We start from the raw sequence: 19,469 nt of genomic DNA on the forward strand, positions 1-19,469 counted from the left end.
TCCACTTTACACACACAATTAAAGCCTTCAAAAGAAAGGGATTACACACACACCCACGAACAAGGAAAGCAAAAGGGAAAAGCTGCTGTCAGTTGTCACCAATGGTCCTGTGGTGGGAGAATTACAAGTTACTGTTAGCTTTTTTGGGTGGAAAGTGTTTTTGTAAAAGAATTGCTTTTTTTTATTTTAAATTATTTTTTAAAATAATTCCGCGAGACATATTTAATAATATTCCTGGTAACAAAACGAATCAAACTCGGACAAGAGCACAGGTCATGCTAAGACATGAGAGGTTGAAAAGTTTCTCAATAATATGAAGAAAACAAATCAAGAGTATTGTGTATCCCAGTTTTTCTCATAGATGGAATAATTGGATATCTTGCTTTAATATATTTTCTTGCTATGAATACCATTACTAAAAGTGAAAGTATGATTTTTAAAATGGGTATTTAGGCTCTATTTGGAATTGCATTTTAAACTGTGTTTTATAAAAATTTATATTATTTTTTTATTTTTAAATTATTTTAATATGCTCATGTTAAAAATTATGTTTTAAAAATAAAAAATATTATTATAATATATTTCCGAGTAAAAAATACTTTAAAAAATAATTGTGATTACACTCTGAAACATCCCAAAAACTATAAGTACCGAGAAATTATAAAGTCTGGTTAAGAGATTAATGTAAAAAATATTTTTTTAAAAAAAATATTATTTTAATATATTTTTAAATAAAAAATATTTTAAAAAATATCAAAACATATATAAATCTTATATGAATCTTTGTAAAAGCTTGATAATTAAGTTTACCAACACATGAAAAATAATAATATGATGGAGCATATACAACTAGGGCTTGATTTGATTTTTTATGAGGTGTAATGCCCTTCGAAGTATAATCGCAGTCCTCTAGAGATTGGCGTAACTAATTATACCGGATAAATTAATTGAGATTTGTCACCTTCTCAATCCCCATTTAATTCTTTTAGTTTAATACAATTAATTAATAAATTATTGTGGTTTCAAAATCTTTGAATTTAATCGTTATTTCTTAAATATGTTTAATGTAGACCTTTGATCAATTTCATGTTTTCTTTTTTTAATTTATCTTATTATTTGAGAAGCAGGCAAGTATAAAAATCTGGTTAAGAGATAATTTCTGGAGAAAAGAATGGTAAATATAAGTCAAGAGAGTATTTATTATTATTATTAATAATTTTGTTTAGCTGAGGGGAAGGTGCTACTTTTACTTTTGATAGATCATGGGAAACAAGTAATGATAAAGTCTATATAGTTCTTTAACTATATGGGCCAGACCCTGCATTTTAAGACATCCATGGACTCTTCGGGTATGTTTTATTTACCATATTGCCAAAGACACATGTGGTTCTGAAAGAGCACATAATGGACCCACTATATATTAAAGAAAGTAAAATAAATAGATATTAAATAAATGATGACTAAATTTATTAGATAAAAAAGTTGAAAAGAAACTATTTGATAATAAATGTTTTGGTTTATTATAATAAAAGCTATCACAAGAAACTATTTGATAAAATTAATAAAATTATTATACATGGTTTAACCTAATGAGTTAACCTATGAACTTGTTAATCTTGTCTTGATTTGACCAAATTTTTAAATTAAAATTAAATAAAATTTAACTAAATAGATTTTCTTTTAACTTGGTTAACCTAATCAAAACTTGATTTAATCCTTTTTTTTTTTTTAAGTTTATAGTAACATTATTTTAGTTTTTTTAAAATATTAAAATAATAATATTTTAAATTAACCCAAATTATCCAGAATAAATTCATCCATCCCACTACCTAACCTATGATCTATGATCTAGGCCATGTGCACAAACAAGTTTTACAACTTTAAATTGTAAAATCTTTTTTTATTTAATTATAAAATAAAAATAAATATTCACATAAAAAATAACAAATAAAAATTAATATTTTTTTAATTATTAGCAGCCTAGTTCATTAAATAAAAAGCTGAGAACAATCAGATAAAATTATTCATAAATACAGGATTTTTCTGTTTATACAAAAAGCGTTAAATCAATCTTGATAACATATATATATATATTTTTTTAACACAAGGTAAAACTCGATCAACTCTTTGGTGAAATGGTGATTTCATTACTTTAAAAATTTGTGGCACTGCAAGCATCCAGACCAAAAGTATAATATTAATTCTACAGCAAATACAACTAAATTCTACTATGATGCCGGCAACAGCACGCTCAATTTCGTAACAACGTTACAGTTAAAAAAAAAAAAGTTCAGATTGCGAGAAAATAGGAGAGAAGTTATCAAAATGATTGTTCTTTTAGCTATAAATTGCCAAGTCGGCCGGAACCTGACCCTCTCCTCCTCCTTCGCCGCCTTTGCCGAATGTGCCAAATGCTCAACAACAAAAGGCCTAAAAAGCAAAATGCAAGTCAAATATACAATGAAAACCTCAAAATGTTCTTCAAATTTACCTATTTAATGATGTTCACTGACCAGTAATTGCTACTGCTGCAGGTAGGAGCCAATGACTAGCTACTAGCACTGGTACATCAGCCTGCAAACGAAAAATGGAAATAGAGATAGTCACAACCATCCGCACAACAAGATATGGGAAGAGAAACAAAATGTTCATATTTTACCTCATCCCTGGAGAGCATGCCCCAAGTCCTGTTTCCCAACGAGTCAACCTTATTTTTCTGAGTGTCCTTTGGACGCCTCAAATTGGAAGTATCAATGGTAGAATTCAAACCCCTCCCCAGATCTATAAGAGGATAGCCTGGAAGTCTTCTATTCCTTCCCCTAACATGTAGATTGTATCCCTTAGTTCCCCATACTTCAAATCTGGAGTCACTCTTGCAGATTAAATCCTTCCCCACAACAGCAGAATATGATGAGAAATTTACATCAGTACGACGAGTAGGTAATTGATTGTCATCTACAAATAGGGCCGCATCTTTTTTAGCTGAAACTGGGAACAACAATGGATCTCTAATGTTCCTGCTTGTGAAATCCAGTATTTTCTTCAGGAGCCAGTAACAGTTAGTGACCATATGGCTGCTATCCAGACAGTTGGAGTCTCCATAAACTGCTATGCGTCCTTCTCCCACCTCTACAAGGCCAAGAATTGAAGAGTCTGCCTGCAGTTATAACAGACGCCATAAATAAATGAACACTTATCATGTCTGTTGGAGGGTCCTACAGCATTTGACAGCGTCTGACACAATGAAATTGGAAATTGGCCGAAAAAGGGAACTGCTAGATTATCATGGCCCAAAATATACAAATGATAAGGACTATGATTAAGTCATTGGGAGGTCTTGGGTTCAAATCCTACCCTTGAATAGCTAGTGTAATTTCTAATTCTTGTGGGCCACGAGTCATGAAACGTCCTCCTAAAAGAACAACATGCGCTCTTGTCAACACAAGGGCTAGAGGACAAGTTATGGGGGCCCAAAAGGAGGACCCGCAGATACCCCACTACTCAGCGAGGAAAAAAAAATTGTCAAACTAAAATTTGTCTCAATAATAGTTCCCTGGGAAGAACACATCGCACAAACTACAAAGTGAAGATCATGAATTTTACCTTGGTCGTGCCCGAAGTTAACACATTTTGGGTGGCCCCACTTTCTGAGCTATCCAGGAAGGGAAAACCGTGAGTATACCCACCTCTTGGAAACCTCACAATATCAGTTCCAGATGCGTATCGACTTTGCTCTCCATCAATGGAAAAATCCCCATTCAGAATCTTATCTCCAAAAGCGATCCCAAATGGGGCCAGAAGATCATTCAATGCTGGGATATTCGCACCTCCAGTAACAGGAGTCCACCAGCTCCTTGTATTATCATCAAAGAATCGCATTTTCACCATTGTATCCATGTTATACCATTCTGCAAAAACAGCTAATCCCAATCCAGTACTGACAACATCATCTCTTAGTTTCTCGATTTCTTCTTGAAAGTATTCATCCTCAAGATCCACTAGCAGCAGTGTCCCATATTGGCGAGCATCAAAGCATGTGAAAGGCGAACCAAGAGTTTCAACATAGTACCCAGCATCTCGTAACATGTTGAACATGATATGAAAATTTGTATGCAGGTGATCCCCATGCCAGTCAAGGATATCATTGCGAACATCCAAAGAGTCTCTTGGAATATATCCAGGAGGGTATTTAATGTTGTGAAATTGATCCCACAAAACACGCTTCTGTCTTGGTGGAGTGGGAACCACTTTTAGTTTCAGCTGAAGCACACAAGTGCTGCTTCGAGGGCCCTTCTCACCCGGAGATGGAGGACTAAACACCCTAAGAGTTATATTACCCTCAATCTGCCCAGAGAACTGCGCACCTTCTTCCTTGATTTGCATGTGCAATGCTAAATAACCAGTCCAAGGCCAGATAACTTCTGAATAAGTAAAGTGAATGCTTAGAAGATTTCCTTCTTCCTCTGCAGGATGCCATGTTGGCGCACTTTCAATATAGCCAATGACACCCATTCCATTCAGAATGGTGGCATTAAACATAACAGGCATAGCACCTGCATAAAGTGGTTGACGACAAAAGGGCCAGGAATAAGGGCAATCTGTAAAATCAAGAACACTTGGAAAGATGCTTGCCCGAGGTTGGTAACCCTTCAGGATTTCATATGATTCTAATCTGACAGAGAAAAAACAGTTAGAAGCAGTGATACTGACAGAATCCTGTGATAACTATTAGCAAAAACCAGACAAACTCAGGAACAGATGATAATTAATAGAAAACTTTCTATTGGTTTCAATTAAAAAATAAGGCAAGATACGAAAATAAAAAACACAAGAACTGCATTCAAGGTTTTTCTAATGAGCTTTACTCTACCCAACAACATCCTTAATTTCATCAACTAGAAACCTCTGATGCATGAAAAATAAATGTAATAATAGCAGGACTAACAAAGAAATAAAGTCTGCACATAAAAAAAAACTTACAGATCAACTCTTCCAGCACCCTGCTCATACATATTCGGACCAGCGAGCTTAGCAGCCCCCTCAACCAAAGCTTGTTTCATGCTTGCTGGATTCAGAATGTCCTTACGAGCACTTTCAGGAATAACACTGACAAGTAGGCATACCACACCAGCAACCACAGGACTAGCCACGCTAGTCCCTGATAAACTTTTACAACCAGTGCTTATCTTGGATCCCATGATCTCCCGTCCATATGCAACAACATCGGGCTTCACACGACCGTAGCTGTACAGAAAATTTAAATAGTTAGAGTTCAATCATCCGTCCACATAACAAGCAAGCCCATACAGAATTTTTTCAAATGAAAATTATTCCAACAGCTGGAAAGAATTACAGAAGCAAATTGGAGAAAAAGTCATACTCCAAGAGCTAACTCTTCATGACCTCTTCCAACAGGGAAAAAAAAAACAAGGTGGGCCATTAGAGATCGAATAGCATGACCTAGAAAATTACATGCAACATGTTTCCTTCACAATTGGGCAACGTGAAAATAAGTGACTTTGAGACTCTTCGGTTCAACGACACAACACATACTTGTGCATGCAAATATATATATATATATATATATATATAGGTTGGGGAAAGGCTAAGTCATTATGAGACAGATTGTGAATGTAGATTTGAATCCTCGTTATGAAAGGGGATGAACTGTGAAAACCCAAGGGATTAGAAAGGGCCAGGTGGAATAGATGCACACCCTCCTCCCCCTATTTCTGCTCCCGTTTGGATTCAGTATCTGATGCAGAGATGGATCAGAATTGAAGCGGATCTTGAACTCAAAGAAAGCTCAAAATCTGCTCCATGATAAGCAGGATTGTCTTTCCTTTTTTCATCACATTCTTGCTCAGTGCATGTTTAGAAGAACCCAAACATAGATATTTCATACGATATTATTAGAAAAAATTGATTTATAAAATAGTTATTGCAGTTTCCAAGAAGAAAAGCAAAAATACAAATATATAACAAGGCAACCAAAACCAAAAGTTGTCTGAATAATAGTTTACCCATGAGGAATCTCCCAAGTGCTCATGCCACGCGAAGAAAATGGGGCTATGTGATCGCTGTAATCTATGCCGCCAACACCGATAACATCACATTGGTCTGCTGGATTGTTTAATGTTCCATAAAGAGGTCCATCATTTCCAATAGCAGAAACCATAATGATGTTATTAGCTGTTATTTCCCAGACCTGATCAATAAGTAACAAACAATCAAGTAGAAGAATCACTGTCAGTATTGATTACCAACAAAAATTTCAGAAGTTGCCCCCACAAGACTTTGTGAATGAAGTCACCACAAAAGATGGCAAATCTAAAAAGTGATCCCTTGCCAGCTGGGAAAATGGGTCACACAATAGTGGTGGCAGTAAGGCACAAGATTTAGCTCTATCAAGACAGTTATTTAAAGGACATGTGCAGTTGGTCAGTTGGAAATGGACATGAGGACAAGTGAATCATTGCTTCACATAGCAAACAGAATAATTATATGAATCATGCCAAATAGCAAAAACCTGAAATAAGCAGGCAAGACGAATCTTACCTTCTCAACAAATGGTAGATCCAAGAAATCAGGTCCACCGATGCTCAAATTTAGCACATCCATATTGATTGCAATAGCATAATTAAATGCATCAAGGAACCATGATGTGTAAGATACCTGCAATAGGCTGAATAAAAATTTCTCATAATCTTGCCACATTTTACAGAGCAATTAAACTTAAGGATGTTAAGTTTAAAGTGAAGCTTGAAAGATATACTTCAGACAGAATTAAATAATTTCTCAAAGCAATGCTTATTTACTCGTCTATAGCTTATAAATGTATAAGATTGAATAAGAAACATCTAATCTAGAGGGGAATCCTTCCAGCCTTCAGGATACACCAGTCTTTTCTTTTAACATTTCTATTGTATATAAATACATTTTGAATTGAACAAATTAGGGAAGGCGCTTTTCAACCAATTAGGGGATAAAATGAGATGCAAATAACAAGACGAAGCATTATATGTGCTTTCTCAAATCTCATTGGTGAGAAACAAGATAAGCTGAAAAATACACCTATGACAATCATTACCTGTGCATCTGTAAACACACGAAATGCATAAATCTCTGCATCAGGTGCAAAACCAAGACACTCTGCATCTTGACCAGCAATAACACCAGCAACAAAAGTTCCATGTCCAAGATTGTCATTCAAAGTATCTTCATTGGTCCAGTTTGTTCGCTCCTAAAAAAATTACAGGGGAGCACATATCAGTATCAGTTTCTCAGCCAAAAGGAATAATATTGAAACAGAATCTAATTATTTTTCTTGCTTGTGCAGAGATTATACCTTAATATTGCGGAAATGCGGGTGATCAGCTCGAATTCCAGTATCAAAAATAGCCATTTTGACTTTATGACCAGTAAACCCTTTTGACCAAAGAACATCTGCTCCAAACAAGGAAGTCACCTGTGACTTCTGCAACACTTACAAACACAATGAGCGAGTGATCGTAATACAAGAAAAGGGTCTAAAGAAAACTTTGGGTGGCAGATAATGGCCCATCTGAAATCCTTCAAATTCACTTTCCACTTCCAATCACCCGAAAAAAAAAAAAACTTTTTTCATAGTTAAGCCTTGCGTCGTTGTATAGGAGCAAAATCACTTACAGCTACAGACATTAACTACAATAATGCATTAAATAAAAAACAGCCATGAAGAAGAATAAAAATAAAACCCTGACAATACCTGCCCTAAAAGTTGGCGACCCCAATGAATAGAAGAATTACTGGTCTGGGCCACAGCATAACTCTCTTCAGCGTCACTAAATGACATGGAAGTAAACATCTTGCCAGGTCGTTTCTCGCCATCAACAAAACCAAGCAAATCCCTTTTCGTATAACTAATATCCAAGTTCACATCTTTCACCATCTCCAACCTCTCAATCTCTCCAATCACTCTCTCGTTCTGGATCGCCAACACTCCGAAATCCGTGGCATAGTCCATCGCCGGATTCCTCCTCTCGATCCATTTCCAGCCGTCCGATTTGACTCTCGATTCTAAATAGCGACGGTGATGATCCGATTTCTCGTAGTCTTTGAAACGGACTATGTAGTTTTGGGGGGCTAGGGTTTGGGAAATGGGAGAGGGGCTGGAGAAAAGATGGAAGAGAGAAAGGGAAAGGAGAGCTAAAAACAAAGAGGACTTGAATGGAAATGTTGAGAGATTATGATGGCCGATCATGATTTTTATTTTCATCGGGGTGGTTTTGTCAGTGATGAGGTTGATAATGGATGTTCGATTTGGCGGTTAAATTCCCTCATCTGAGAAACCCAACCGCAGAGAGAGAGGGGGGGAGGGTGAGAGTGAGTTGGTTTTTTTTGTGTGTTGAATCTGATCAGAAAGCGTAAGATTTTTCAGCTGCAGTTTGTCTTCTGTGTTGCTTTTGTATAAGAATTCTAATAACCTGTTTTATTGTCGTTTTGACGAACAAACTTTTTTATTTTTTATTTTTTATTTTTAATTTCAAAATAAAAAACAACCATTATATATATATATATATATATATATATATATATATATATATATTCGTTTCAAACTAAAGTGTGTATTTTGTATTCCAGTGTTGTGCATTTTTTAAAAATATTTTTAATTAAAAATATATTATAATAATATTTTTTAAATGAGTATATTGAAATTATAAAAAATACTAAAAAATATTAATTTGATGTTTTCAAGTAAAAAATAATTTAAAAAAAAAATATAATGTTAAATAAGCATAAAGTCTAGGGAAAAGTCTATACTATATAGTATTAATAATTATTATTATTTTTAAAATGTTATTACATTATGAAATATATTAATCTAATCTAAACAAAAAACCTAAATTTCAACTCAGTTAACTAAATATTCAAATTACAGCTGAGCAAAACTATATATAATTTCAAATAATCATATTAACTATATGCATCTCTTCTGAACAAAAAAAAAAAGATTTTTATCATACAAAAATAACATCAACTCATTTTAAATCATCAAAAATTGATTCAAATGCTCAAAGCTCACGAAAAGATATTAATTCTGTACAATCTCACATAATAAAGTAACTTATACAGTTTCTCAATAATTATAAATAATAAAATTAATTATTTAAAAACTAAAATGTATGGGGTAAATATTGTGCGGCCGATATTGTTCATTTCCTTTCAAAACACTTTGGATAACTCTGTTTAATTTTAAAAAAAATATTTTGATCCTTAAATTTTTATTTTAGATAATTTGATTCTAATTAAATGCTAATTAATTTTGATTTCTTAGACAAGATGGAATTTAAAGAATAAAAACCAAAATTAAAAAGACATTAAAAATGGGTGGTGTCACAAAAGTTTTAGGAAAAATACATTTTAGCCCTCTAACTTTAGAAACAATGCAAATTATACGATTTTGGTGCTCAATTTTTTTCAAATTAAATTCTGATACAAAAATTTATTTTTGTTATTTTTTAGCCTCTACTTAAGAGATATGAGAGAGAGAAGTCGCTAAATTCCAACAATAAAAAAAAATTATTAATATTGATTTAGACCATCAAAACAGTTGATATTCAGGTCAAATGGTTATGTTCGATGATGAGTTCATATTAGGTGTTTTATATCTTTAAAGTTCGGGTCAAATGGTTATGTCAAATCTGAATTCAATTTTTTTATTTTATTTTTTGTTACTTTTGATTTTTAGAGAATATAAATAGATTTTTCATAGTTTCTAAGGTGGTTTGTAGATGTTTTAGGTAAAAAAGCATTTAAAAAAGGTTTTTTTATAAGAAAAATAAATTTTAATTTTTCAGCTACTATAGTGGAAGAAATAGGGCAAATAAGATGATATATTGTTTAATTTTTTGTTTTAAAAAAATATAGACCCAATTGAAATGAAAAACAAATAAAAGTCAGCGTCTGGGCCATGATAAAATAGATCAGGCTTAGCAGCACCCGACCTTTTCTATTTTTTAAAAATTATTATTTTTTTATTTTTAAATTAATTTATTCATATAGTTTTTTTTCTATTTTTTTTATTTGTATTTAGATCAATACCCTTTTTTTTATTTTGTTTAGAATATATTTTTTAAGTAACTATTATTTTTTTGTTATATATTTAAATTTTGAAGAGTTTTTGTGATTCATCTATAATGTTTTCTTTATCTTTTGTAAAAAAAAAACTTTATTTTTTAAAGTAAAAAAATTATTTTCAGATAATATTTATAATATGTGCATAATATTCTTTTTTCTTTTAATTTATTCAATTAATTTAATTTAATTTGTATTTTTATTATTATTTGCTTAAATAAAAAAATTATTTTAATAAAATAAATTAAGAAACACAACTGGATAAATATCTTAACTTGCAAAATTAAATATCTTGATTTATTTATATTTTTTAATTTTTTATTTTTATTTTTAGTTATCATTTATGTTTTATTTATTTATTAATATATATAGTTCTCGATTTATTTGAGTCTTTGTATGTATAAATTTTTTTATTTTCATATATTTTTTTAACTACAAAAATATATTGAAAAAACCTATATATATAAATTTTTTATTTTTTTTAATTTCTAATCCATGATAAAGCACGGTAAAATATCTAATATCCTATATAACTCATCAATCATATATTATCTTCCTTTTAATGTATATATAGAGTCCATCGCTAAACCTTTATTTATACCTTCAAAAATTGTAAATGTTCAAATATTAACTTTGTTTCTTAACATTATAACTAAAAAACTTATAGATTCAGAATCACAAACTTTAATTTGTCATTAATTAAAAGGTACTCAAGCCAATCCTTAAAATGACATTGACGCATTGACAAAACAATTTAGAGAAGAATTAATTAACCATTAACGAAATTAAAGGATCAAGACTCCAATATCAAAAACCAAAGATTCAAAATTATTATAATTATAGTTTGTATAATGAAATATTGACGTTGAAAGTGAAGATAATATAATTAATACTCTTCAAGAAATTAATTACCATGACTGAAATTGCAATTAAATTCAAATAAAGATGGATAAAAAGGTAGCTCATTGATTCACTAACTTTAATAAAAGTATTTCGAAATCTTAATTTTAAGAAAAGTATTTAGAAAAAAAATGCAATATCAATATTAATATTTACAATAATAAAATATCTTATAGGACACCTTCAGTAATTAAAAAAAATATATTTTGAAATCTTATTGAATTTAACATTTCTAAAGCATCAAGACTTTAGATGATATAAAGAGATATTTTTATCAAAAGTTTTGGAAAGAAAAGTTTCTAGCAAAACTTCCTAAATTATTTGTGGAAAAGGTTAGGGCACAATTTAGAAGTCTTTGTAGAGGTATAATCCCTTATGAAAGTTTATTATATGATGATTTAATTATTCATAATAATGAAAGACTAGCTTTATGTGTTGATCTCAAATTCAAAGAAAAAGTGAAAAAATTTTTTTTAAAGAAAGTATAAAAGAATTATGATACACAATATAGATATGAAACTCTAATAGCCATTTGATAAAACAAAAACAAAAACAAAAATATAAAACTAGTTATCAATGAAACCTCATAATAAATCTTACAATCCACACCAAACTAATAAGATATATATATATATATATATATATATATATATTAAATAAAAAAATAAAAAAGGAACCAATATGTTACAAGTGTGGTAAAAAGGTCATTACAAAAGTTAATGTAAAATGAAAAGGCAAATGCAAGAATTAGAAATAGAGATAAAATCTAAAATTAAAAACCGACATCTCAGTTTATTATTAAATTTTAATAGTAATGAAGATACCAAGAAAGATTCAAATGAACATATATTTATAATTAAAAAAGAGTCAAAACAAATATATTGTGGTATATAAAAAGAACAAGATAATTATAATTACAGTTTTGATCCACAATGAAGTTCGTCCTTTCAAACAAATTTATAAATTAAAGGATTATACTTGAGATAATTAATAAAATATATAATCTTAAAATTAAAAGAGAATATTTACTCAAATTAAATGACTTAATTTCAAAAGAAAAAGAAAACTAAGAAAGTTGAGGCATACAACCTTAACATATTTTTAATAAATTCCAAAAATATAAAAATATATTATCATAACTCATTTTCTAACCCCTTTCAAATATATAAACAAAAGGCAAAAAAAAGAGAAAAAAATATTTCAATCAAAGAAAAATGAAAAGAATAAAGAAAAGAAGAAGAAAACTATGTAGTTAAGAAGAAATGTTGAAAAATTAGTTACAATTAGCTAAATAATTGAAAATTAAAGAGTCAAGGACTAAATTGAAAAATATTATAGTATGCAAGGACTGTTTTAATGCAATCTTGGATGAAATTGAAAGTCAATATTAAGAGAAAGGTTCAAATTGGCTGAAAGTAAAAAAATAAAAAATAAACCTGAAGATCCAAAGAACAAGTAAAAAAAAAAAGCTTAGAAATTAAAGGACCTCTACAAAAACATAAAAAAATTGTTTATATCAAAACAACTTCATTTCATGTTAAAAAAAAAAGTTTAAATAAAATAATATATTTCGCTAGAAAAAAAAGCATAAAACAATGTTGTTTTATATATGGGTTTAAAACAATACCTTTTTTCTTTCATAAAATCTCTAAAAGTTTGCTTTTTTTCTTTATTTTTTCATGCTTTTAGGTCAAACTCTGGCCTCAATTTTGTCTTTCTCAGGCCTTCCACAAACTCCGAATAAAACACAATTTTTCTCCCAAACATTATGCTATTCCACCAATATTTTTAAATTACTAGAAATAAAGCTGAAACGAATCTGTATGATTGATCATAGGCATTACCAAAACTAACCAAACCTAATTGAACCGATCAATCCTTATTGATCGACCAACTAGTCGACTAAATTGACCAACCAGTCAACCAATTCAGATAAACTACTTGACCAATTGATTAGGATTTTAGAATCCTGATAAGCCATTCTTCCGAAATTTAGATCCTTTAAAATTTTCAACTTATTCCTCAAAAACTCATAACTTTAGTCTTTATATTAATTATTTTAAGCCAAACTAAAACCCTAAAACATCAATTATCTTAAGTCATCCAATAGAATTAAGTATAAAAACCTCTAGATCTTACCTTATAAACCCTTATCCTCAACTTTCATTTTTCTTTTCTTTTTTTTCTTTTCTCTCTTTTTCATTATATGCCTTCGTTTTTCAAATGAGTAAAATATTTTTAAATAGACATATAATATATATAATTATTAGAGGAAAGCAACATATTAATTTTGATTCCAACATAGACTCTTTCTGCAACATAGATATCTTACACACAAATTGTAGAATCCGACTCCAACACTGATTGTAAATTATAGAGTTTTAGTTTTAATAGCCATCATCCTTCATCGTTGCATTGTAAAGTTTTAGTTTTAATAGTCATTATCTTTCCTCATTATGTGTTATATATATATATATATATATATATATATATATATATATATATATATATATATATATATATATATATATATATAATTGTTGTAATATAAAACATAAAACAAGATTCATTTCTCTTCTTTGTTTCTTCATGGTATTAGAGTAGGTTCCTAATACCTTGCTAATTTCAAACCTTGATTATTAGTAGAAATTTTTATAAAAGACCCGTTCAACATTGATGGTGTTGATACCTTGCTAATTTCAAACCTTGATTATTAGTTGAAATTTCTATGAAAGACCTGTTCAACATTGATGGTGCTGATAGCACTAATAAATCCTACAATATGCTGGAAAGAAAGCCAAATCCTAATCAATGTTTAGGTTCAGTTTTATAAAATGAATTTAATTATCTTTTTTGGTTAAAAGCTGTGATAATTACTCTTGGTGGAAAATCCAAATTTGGCTATTTATGGCCATATTAAGCCTCTCGTGTCTCTTTCACCAACTTATGATGCCTGATAATACAAAAACCAACTTGTTATGTCTTAGTTACTTAATTCTATGAAAAATTATATTGCTGAAATATTCAGTTACTCAAAATCTTTCTTGGAACTATGGGAAGCTGCGAAAGAGATGTATGTAAATCAGAACAATGCACCTTATGTTTTTCAAATCAATAAAAATCTTGCTAATCTGCAGCAAGATGAAAAGACTTATGTCCAATTACTTGGGATCCTAAAAGGTATGTGGAGTGAACTTGTACTATATTATCCTTATATGGCTGATGCAACATAATTAAGGAAACGTGAAGAGGAGGACAAGATCTTCCAATTGTTCGCTAGCCTCAATTTAGAATATGAAGATCTTTGTAGTAAGATCCTCATGAATCTTGATCTTCTATCTCTTACTAGTGTGTGTATTACTATTTAACGAGAAGAAGCCTATAAAAATATTATGAATTCTGACTCTAAAATCCCTTTATCAGAAACTTGTGTTTATGCTATTAATAGAACAATGAACAATGACAAATCTTATAAAAGCAAACGACTTGACTTAAAATGCCATCATTGTTATAATATTGGTCATTCTATTGAGAGGTGTTAAATTCTTTATCCAGAGCTAAAATTGAATTTTGAAAAGAAGAATAAATCTCAAAAGGGCTATAAACATAAAGCCCATATTGCTATTGTTGTCACTTTACCAAATCTCTTCCTAGTAATGTTGAGATTTTTTTCATTTATCTATTTGCCCTCATCAACGATTTTGCTATCTATCTTAAGAAAAAAAAAGAGGTGATACTGTCATGACAACCTTTATCTCTCATTATTTAGTGTTTTTAATAAGTTTGTAGGTTTCGTTGCAAACTCTGCTTACATCCTGCAAGAAAACATAGCAGGTATTCTCAGTGCCTTGGTAGCTAGTACTGTGCTGATTTATGGATCATTGATTCAGGTGTTATTGATAATATAACTAATAAAATGACCAACTTATATAATTTTTAATGGTTTTCTTCTCCAACTCATATGTTTATTGCCAATGAAAAACATGTTTCTATCAAAGGTAAAGGAAAGATTAAATTATTGTCCAATAATATAAAATATTTAGTCCTATATGTTCCTTTATTTCCATGTCAATTACTTTTCATTGGTAAAATCACTTGAACACTATATTGTATTGTTATATTTGACTCTCAACAAGTTTTTTTAGCGCCTTATCACTAAAAAGATGATTGGTGAATGTTTATTTTTCAAAGGGTTTTACTATTTTTTGAGTCATTCTTAGAACAACAAATATCATCAAGTTTATATTTTTTCTTTGTTTCATCATGAGCAACTTTTATGGCATAAAAGCTTAGTTCACCCCTTAAACATCGTCCTTATAAAATTAATGTCTAATTTGGATATAAAAAATATTCCATGAGATACATGTCATTTATCTAAGTCTACTAGACTTCCTTTTATGTTTTCATCATCTAGAGCAAATAGGATGTTTGATATCATTCATTCTAGTGTTTAGGGACCAACTATTGAATCTTTTTATGGTTATAAATATTTTGTTTTCTTTGTGGATGATTTCTCTCGTATTACATGGATTTATCTCTTAAAATTCAAGATTAAAGTTGTGCGTGTTTTTTAAAATTTTCAAATGATGGTCATGACTTAATTTTCTACAAATATAAAAATTCTTCGATCTGATAATGACACTAAATACATGTAAAAAATATGACACAATATCTAGCTATTCATGACATTTTACATCGGTCAAGCTGTGTTAGCACACCTCAATAAAATGGAGTAGCTAAGTATAAAAATAGAGACTCATTGAAAAAAAAAATAAAGCATTAATGATCCACATGCATGTTTCTAAATTATTTTGGTCTCACAGAGTGTTATCTGTAGCATATCTAATCAATCAGTTACCTAGCCAAGTGTTTACAATTTAAATCACCTTTTGAAGTCTTATAAAAACAATCACCTGATCTATCTCACTTGTGAGTGTTTGGTTGCACTTGTTTTATTCATATACAAACTTCACATTAGGACAAGCCTGATCTAAGGGCCGCTAAATATGTTTTATTCGATTACTTCTCAATACAAAAGGTGTATAAATGCTACCATCCTTTTTTTAAAAGATTGTTTCTATCAAAAGACGTCCGATTTGAAGAAAGTTCTTTATACTTTAACATAAATCACCAATAAGACTTGACAAAATTATTTTCCTTATCGAATGCTAATTCTAGAAACTTGGCCTCTGCTTTAGATACAATATTTAATGTAGACAATACTTTTTCTTTCCTAAATGGTATAACTATAAATAAAGGGAACGTTAGTTCTTCTAATGCATACTTTGAACATAGCCCTACATATTTCAAAATTGATTATAGTAATAATCACGATAGACACTTGTCTACCACAACTACAGATATGCATGTTGACTCAATAATTGTTATTCTTATCATCTTAGACTCTGAAGATGGTTTTGTTGATCAGTCTTCTCATCACCCCTTTGTTATTCTATTACCATGAATTTTGAGGGAAATTTTGAGGGTAATCTTGCTAATTATTATCCTCTTCCACAACCTTATAGGAATCCAATCCGTCATCGTGCTCCTCCAATAAAGTTATAAGACTTTGTAACTTATGCAATAAGATATCCTATCTCTAATTGCCTTACATATAAATATCTCTTAATTGAATATACTGTCTTTTTTATTACTATCTCTGATGTGTTTAAATCATAAAATTTTCTAGAGGTAAATTCACAAAATGAGCTGTAAGCTCTTGATCAAAACAAAATCTGGAGTGTTGTCAAACTTTCTAAGGATAAGCATATTGTAGGTAATCGCTAATTGTATAAAATAAAGTTCAACTTAGATAGGTCTATTGACAGATACAAGGCATATCTTGTGGCTTAGGGTTATACTAAAACCTTTGGCGTAGATTACGAGGAAACTTTTGCACCTGTTGCGAAAATGAATACTGATCGTGTTTTACTCTTAATGGCTGTGAATAATAGATGGTTGATGTGTTCAATGGATGTCAATAATGCCTTTTTGTAATGAAAACTTAAAGAAAAAATCTACATGAAGTTGCCCTCCGGTCACCCTCAAAATTCAGATGTAACTTAGTGTGTTGGATTCACAAATCCATTTATAGGTTGAAGCAATCTCCATGAGTTTGGCATGTAAAATTGAGTGTTGTTCTTGAAGACATCGCCTTTAAATGAAGTAATGCAGACTCTTCTTTATTTGTTCATCTTGGACCAGTGACTAAAATAATAGTTATTGTTTATGTTGATGACCTTATTATTGTAGGAAACAATGGTACATCAATATCTCACCTCAAGGCTACTCTCCAATAATGTTTTCCCAGTTTTTAACCTTGGTAATTTGAAATAATTTCTTGGAACTGAAATGACTGTTTTGTATAAAGGATTATTCGCTAATAATGCCGAAATGTTCTTGGTTTACTTAAGGATGCCAAGGTGATAGATGCCAAACCTGCCCCTACTTTATTGGATAATAAATTAAAGCTTGAAACAACTAGCGAACCTCTTCGGTTTATTAATTACTACCATCTTGTTGGTAGAATCATTTATATTACTATTATACAACCTAATATCACCAATGCAGTAAGCCTTGTTAGTCAGTTCATACCCTACAGTTTTTCACTTTGAGTATTGTTAAGCAAATTTTGCGTTATCTATAGGGTTCTGCTGGTCATGGGATTGTTATGACTAACCATAGCCTTACTCAGATTACTAGATATAGTGATTCAGATTGGGCTAGCAATGCTATCGATCGCAAATTAACCATTGATTTTTACATGTTTGTTGGTGGTAATCTGGTTGCTTGGCATAGTAAAAGGCAATTTATTGTTGCATGTTCTAGTGTTGAAGTTAAGTATCGTGTGATGACATCCGTGTCAAGTGAATTAATTTGGCTTAAAGGTCTTCTGTCAAATCTGGGATTTTTTAACAAAATTCCAATGACTTTGTTTTGTGATAATTAAGTTGTCATGTATATTGCAGCTAATCCTATATTTCATGAAAGAACTAAACACATTGAAGTTGATTGTCATTTTATTCATCAATAAGTTCAATCGCAAATTATCAAACCATGTTACACATGTAGTCACGATCAATTGGCTGATATATTTATACAGGTTTTGACTTTAACTCACTTTCATCATCTACTATCCAAGCTTAACTCAATCAATCCCTTTGATCTAGCATGAGGGGGAGTATTGGAGGAAAGCAACAAATTGATTTCGATTCCAACATAGACTCCTCCTACAATACAAACATCTTGCCACATAAATTGTAGAATCCAACTCCAACAATGATTATAGATTGTAGAGTTTCAATTTTAATAGCCATCATCCCTCCTTGTTGTATTGTAGAGTTTTAGTTTTAATAGCCATTATCCTTCCTTGTTTTGTGTGTGTGTGTGTTGTTGTAACATAAAACATATTACAAGATTCTTTTGTCTTCTTTGTTTCTTCAACATATTACTCTATTCTTTATTTCTTCAATAATTTATGTATTCTGATTATATGATGAATATATATAATGTTATCAAATATTTATATACGTTGATTTTATTTTTTGAGTACTCATTAGTTTCTTGAACTTGTATTTATATCTTGTTGATTTAATTATATTCGGCACATTATTCGTTGTCTTATATATATATATATGTGTGTGTGTGTGTGTGTGTGTGTGTGTGTGTGTGTGTGTGTGTGTGAGAGAGAGAGAGAGAGAGAGAAAGACTATCTGTCATGTCTGAATATCAGGATATTTATAAGAAACTCCATACTAATAGAAAATAGCTACTTTATATGCACATAATAGTTTATATACTTAGCTGGTGAGAGATGTATTAGCATGTGACTACTAATCTTTCTATAATGATTAAGGATGTAAACATCATCTGTTATTGCGATCCAAACCTTATATATTGTCGAAAGCTTAGAGCTTTGTCTGTTATCTGACATATATTTCACTATCATATACTAATATGCTTAGTACGTATGTGTGTGCGTCTATATTAGTCTTGTTTTTCTATTATATAAATATGTATGACTTATAGTTTATAATATTTATGATATATATTAAAAGTTAGTTGAACTTTCTCTTACTTTTTAGTATTATTTTCAAGTTTACAGCTTCTGTTAGTAAGTTATTAAGAGTTTATATTTTATTATTGTTTTTGTTGATATCTCTTGCTTGCTTTTGCAAGGTTTTATTTTTAGTTTAGATTTGATATATTAGAATACTTTACTATTATTCTGTATTTATTTTAAAAATTAGATTTTATTTAATGAAATAAGTATTATGAAATTTTGTTTTATTTTTATCTAATAATGAAAAAATTTAAAATTTTATATATTTATTTTATGAAATATATATTTTGGGAACTCGCAACAATAGGGTATTTTTATGGTATTGCTCGGGAAGCGGAATTTGGGTAGTGACATTTACTGTGCTATTTTTTTTAAAAAAAAAATCTTAAAA

At 30.2% G+C, this 19,469-nt stretch overlaps 1 protein-coding gene across 2 annotated transcripts; it reads right to left on the reverse strand.

The window, feature by feature from the left end:
- Positions 1 to 2,129: 2,129 nt before the first annotated feature.
- On the reverse strand, positions 2,130 to 8,448 carry S1P (SITE-1 protease). Of its 2 annotated transcripts, none has more exons than XM_011045170.1 (10): positions 7,748 to 8,448; positions 7,349 to 7,477; positions 7,091 to 7,243; positions 6,559 to 6,675; positions 6,024 to 6,208; positions 4,981 to 5,244; positions 3,604 to 4,672; positions 2,660 to 3,157; positions 2,510 to 2,574; positions 2,130 to 2,430 (listed from the first exon to the last, which is right to left on the reverse strand). In XM_011045170.1, exons 1-10 carry the CDS (start codon positions 8,255 to 8,257, stop codon positions 2,229 to 2,231), a joined length of 3,192 nt encoding a protein of 1,063 aa, XP_011043472.1. In that variant the 5' UTR covers positions 8,258 to 8,448; the 3' UTR covers positions 2,130 to 2,228. The 2 variants fall into 2 exon arrangements, with proteins under 2 accessions (XP_011043472.1, XP_011043471.1); XM_011045169.1 differs by having other exon boundaries at positions 2,514 to 2,574; positions 7,748 to 8,447.
- Between the last annotated feature and the right edge of the window lie 11,021 nt (positions 8,449 to 19,469).

This window comes from Populus euphratica, unplaced genomic scaffold (genome assembly GCF_000495115.2).
Source record: "Populus euphratica unplaced genomic scaffold, PopEup_1.0 scaffold135.1, whole genome shotgun sequence".
Classification (NCBI taxonomy): Eukaryota; Viridiplantae; Streptophyta; class Magnoliopsida; order Malpighiales; family Salicaceae; genus Populus; species Populus euphratica.

Excerpts from the sequence above, each read along its gene's own strand:
- S1P (XM_011045170.1), bottom strand. The coding sequence starts at position 8,257 with ATGAAAATAAAAATCATGATCGGCCATCATAATCTCTCAACATTTCCA. Across the intron at positions 7,244-7,348 it reads CGCATTTCCGCAATATTAAG|GAGCGAACAAACTGGACCAA; the intron begins GTATAATCTCTG and ends TAATTTTTTTAG. Across the intron at positions 6,676-7,090 it reads GTGTGTTTACAGATGCACAG|GTATCTTACACATCATGGTT; the intron begins GTAATGATTGTC and ends AGCCTATTGCAG.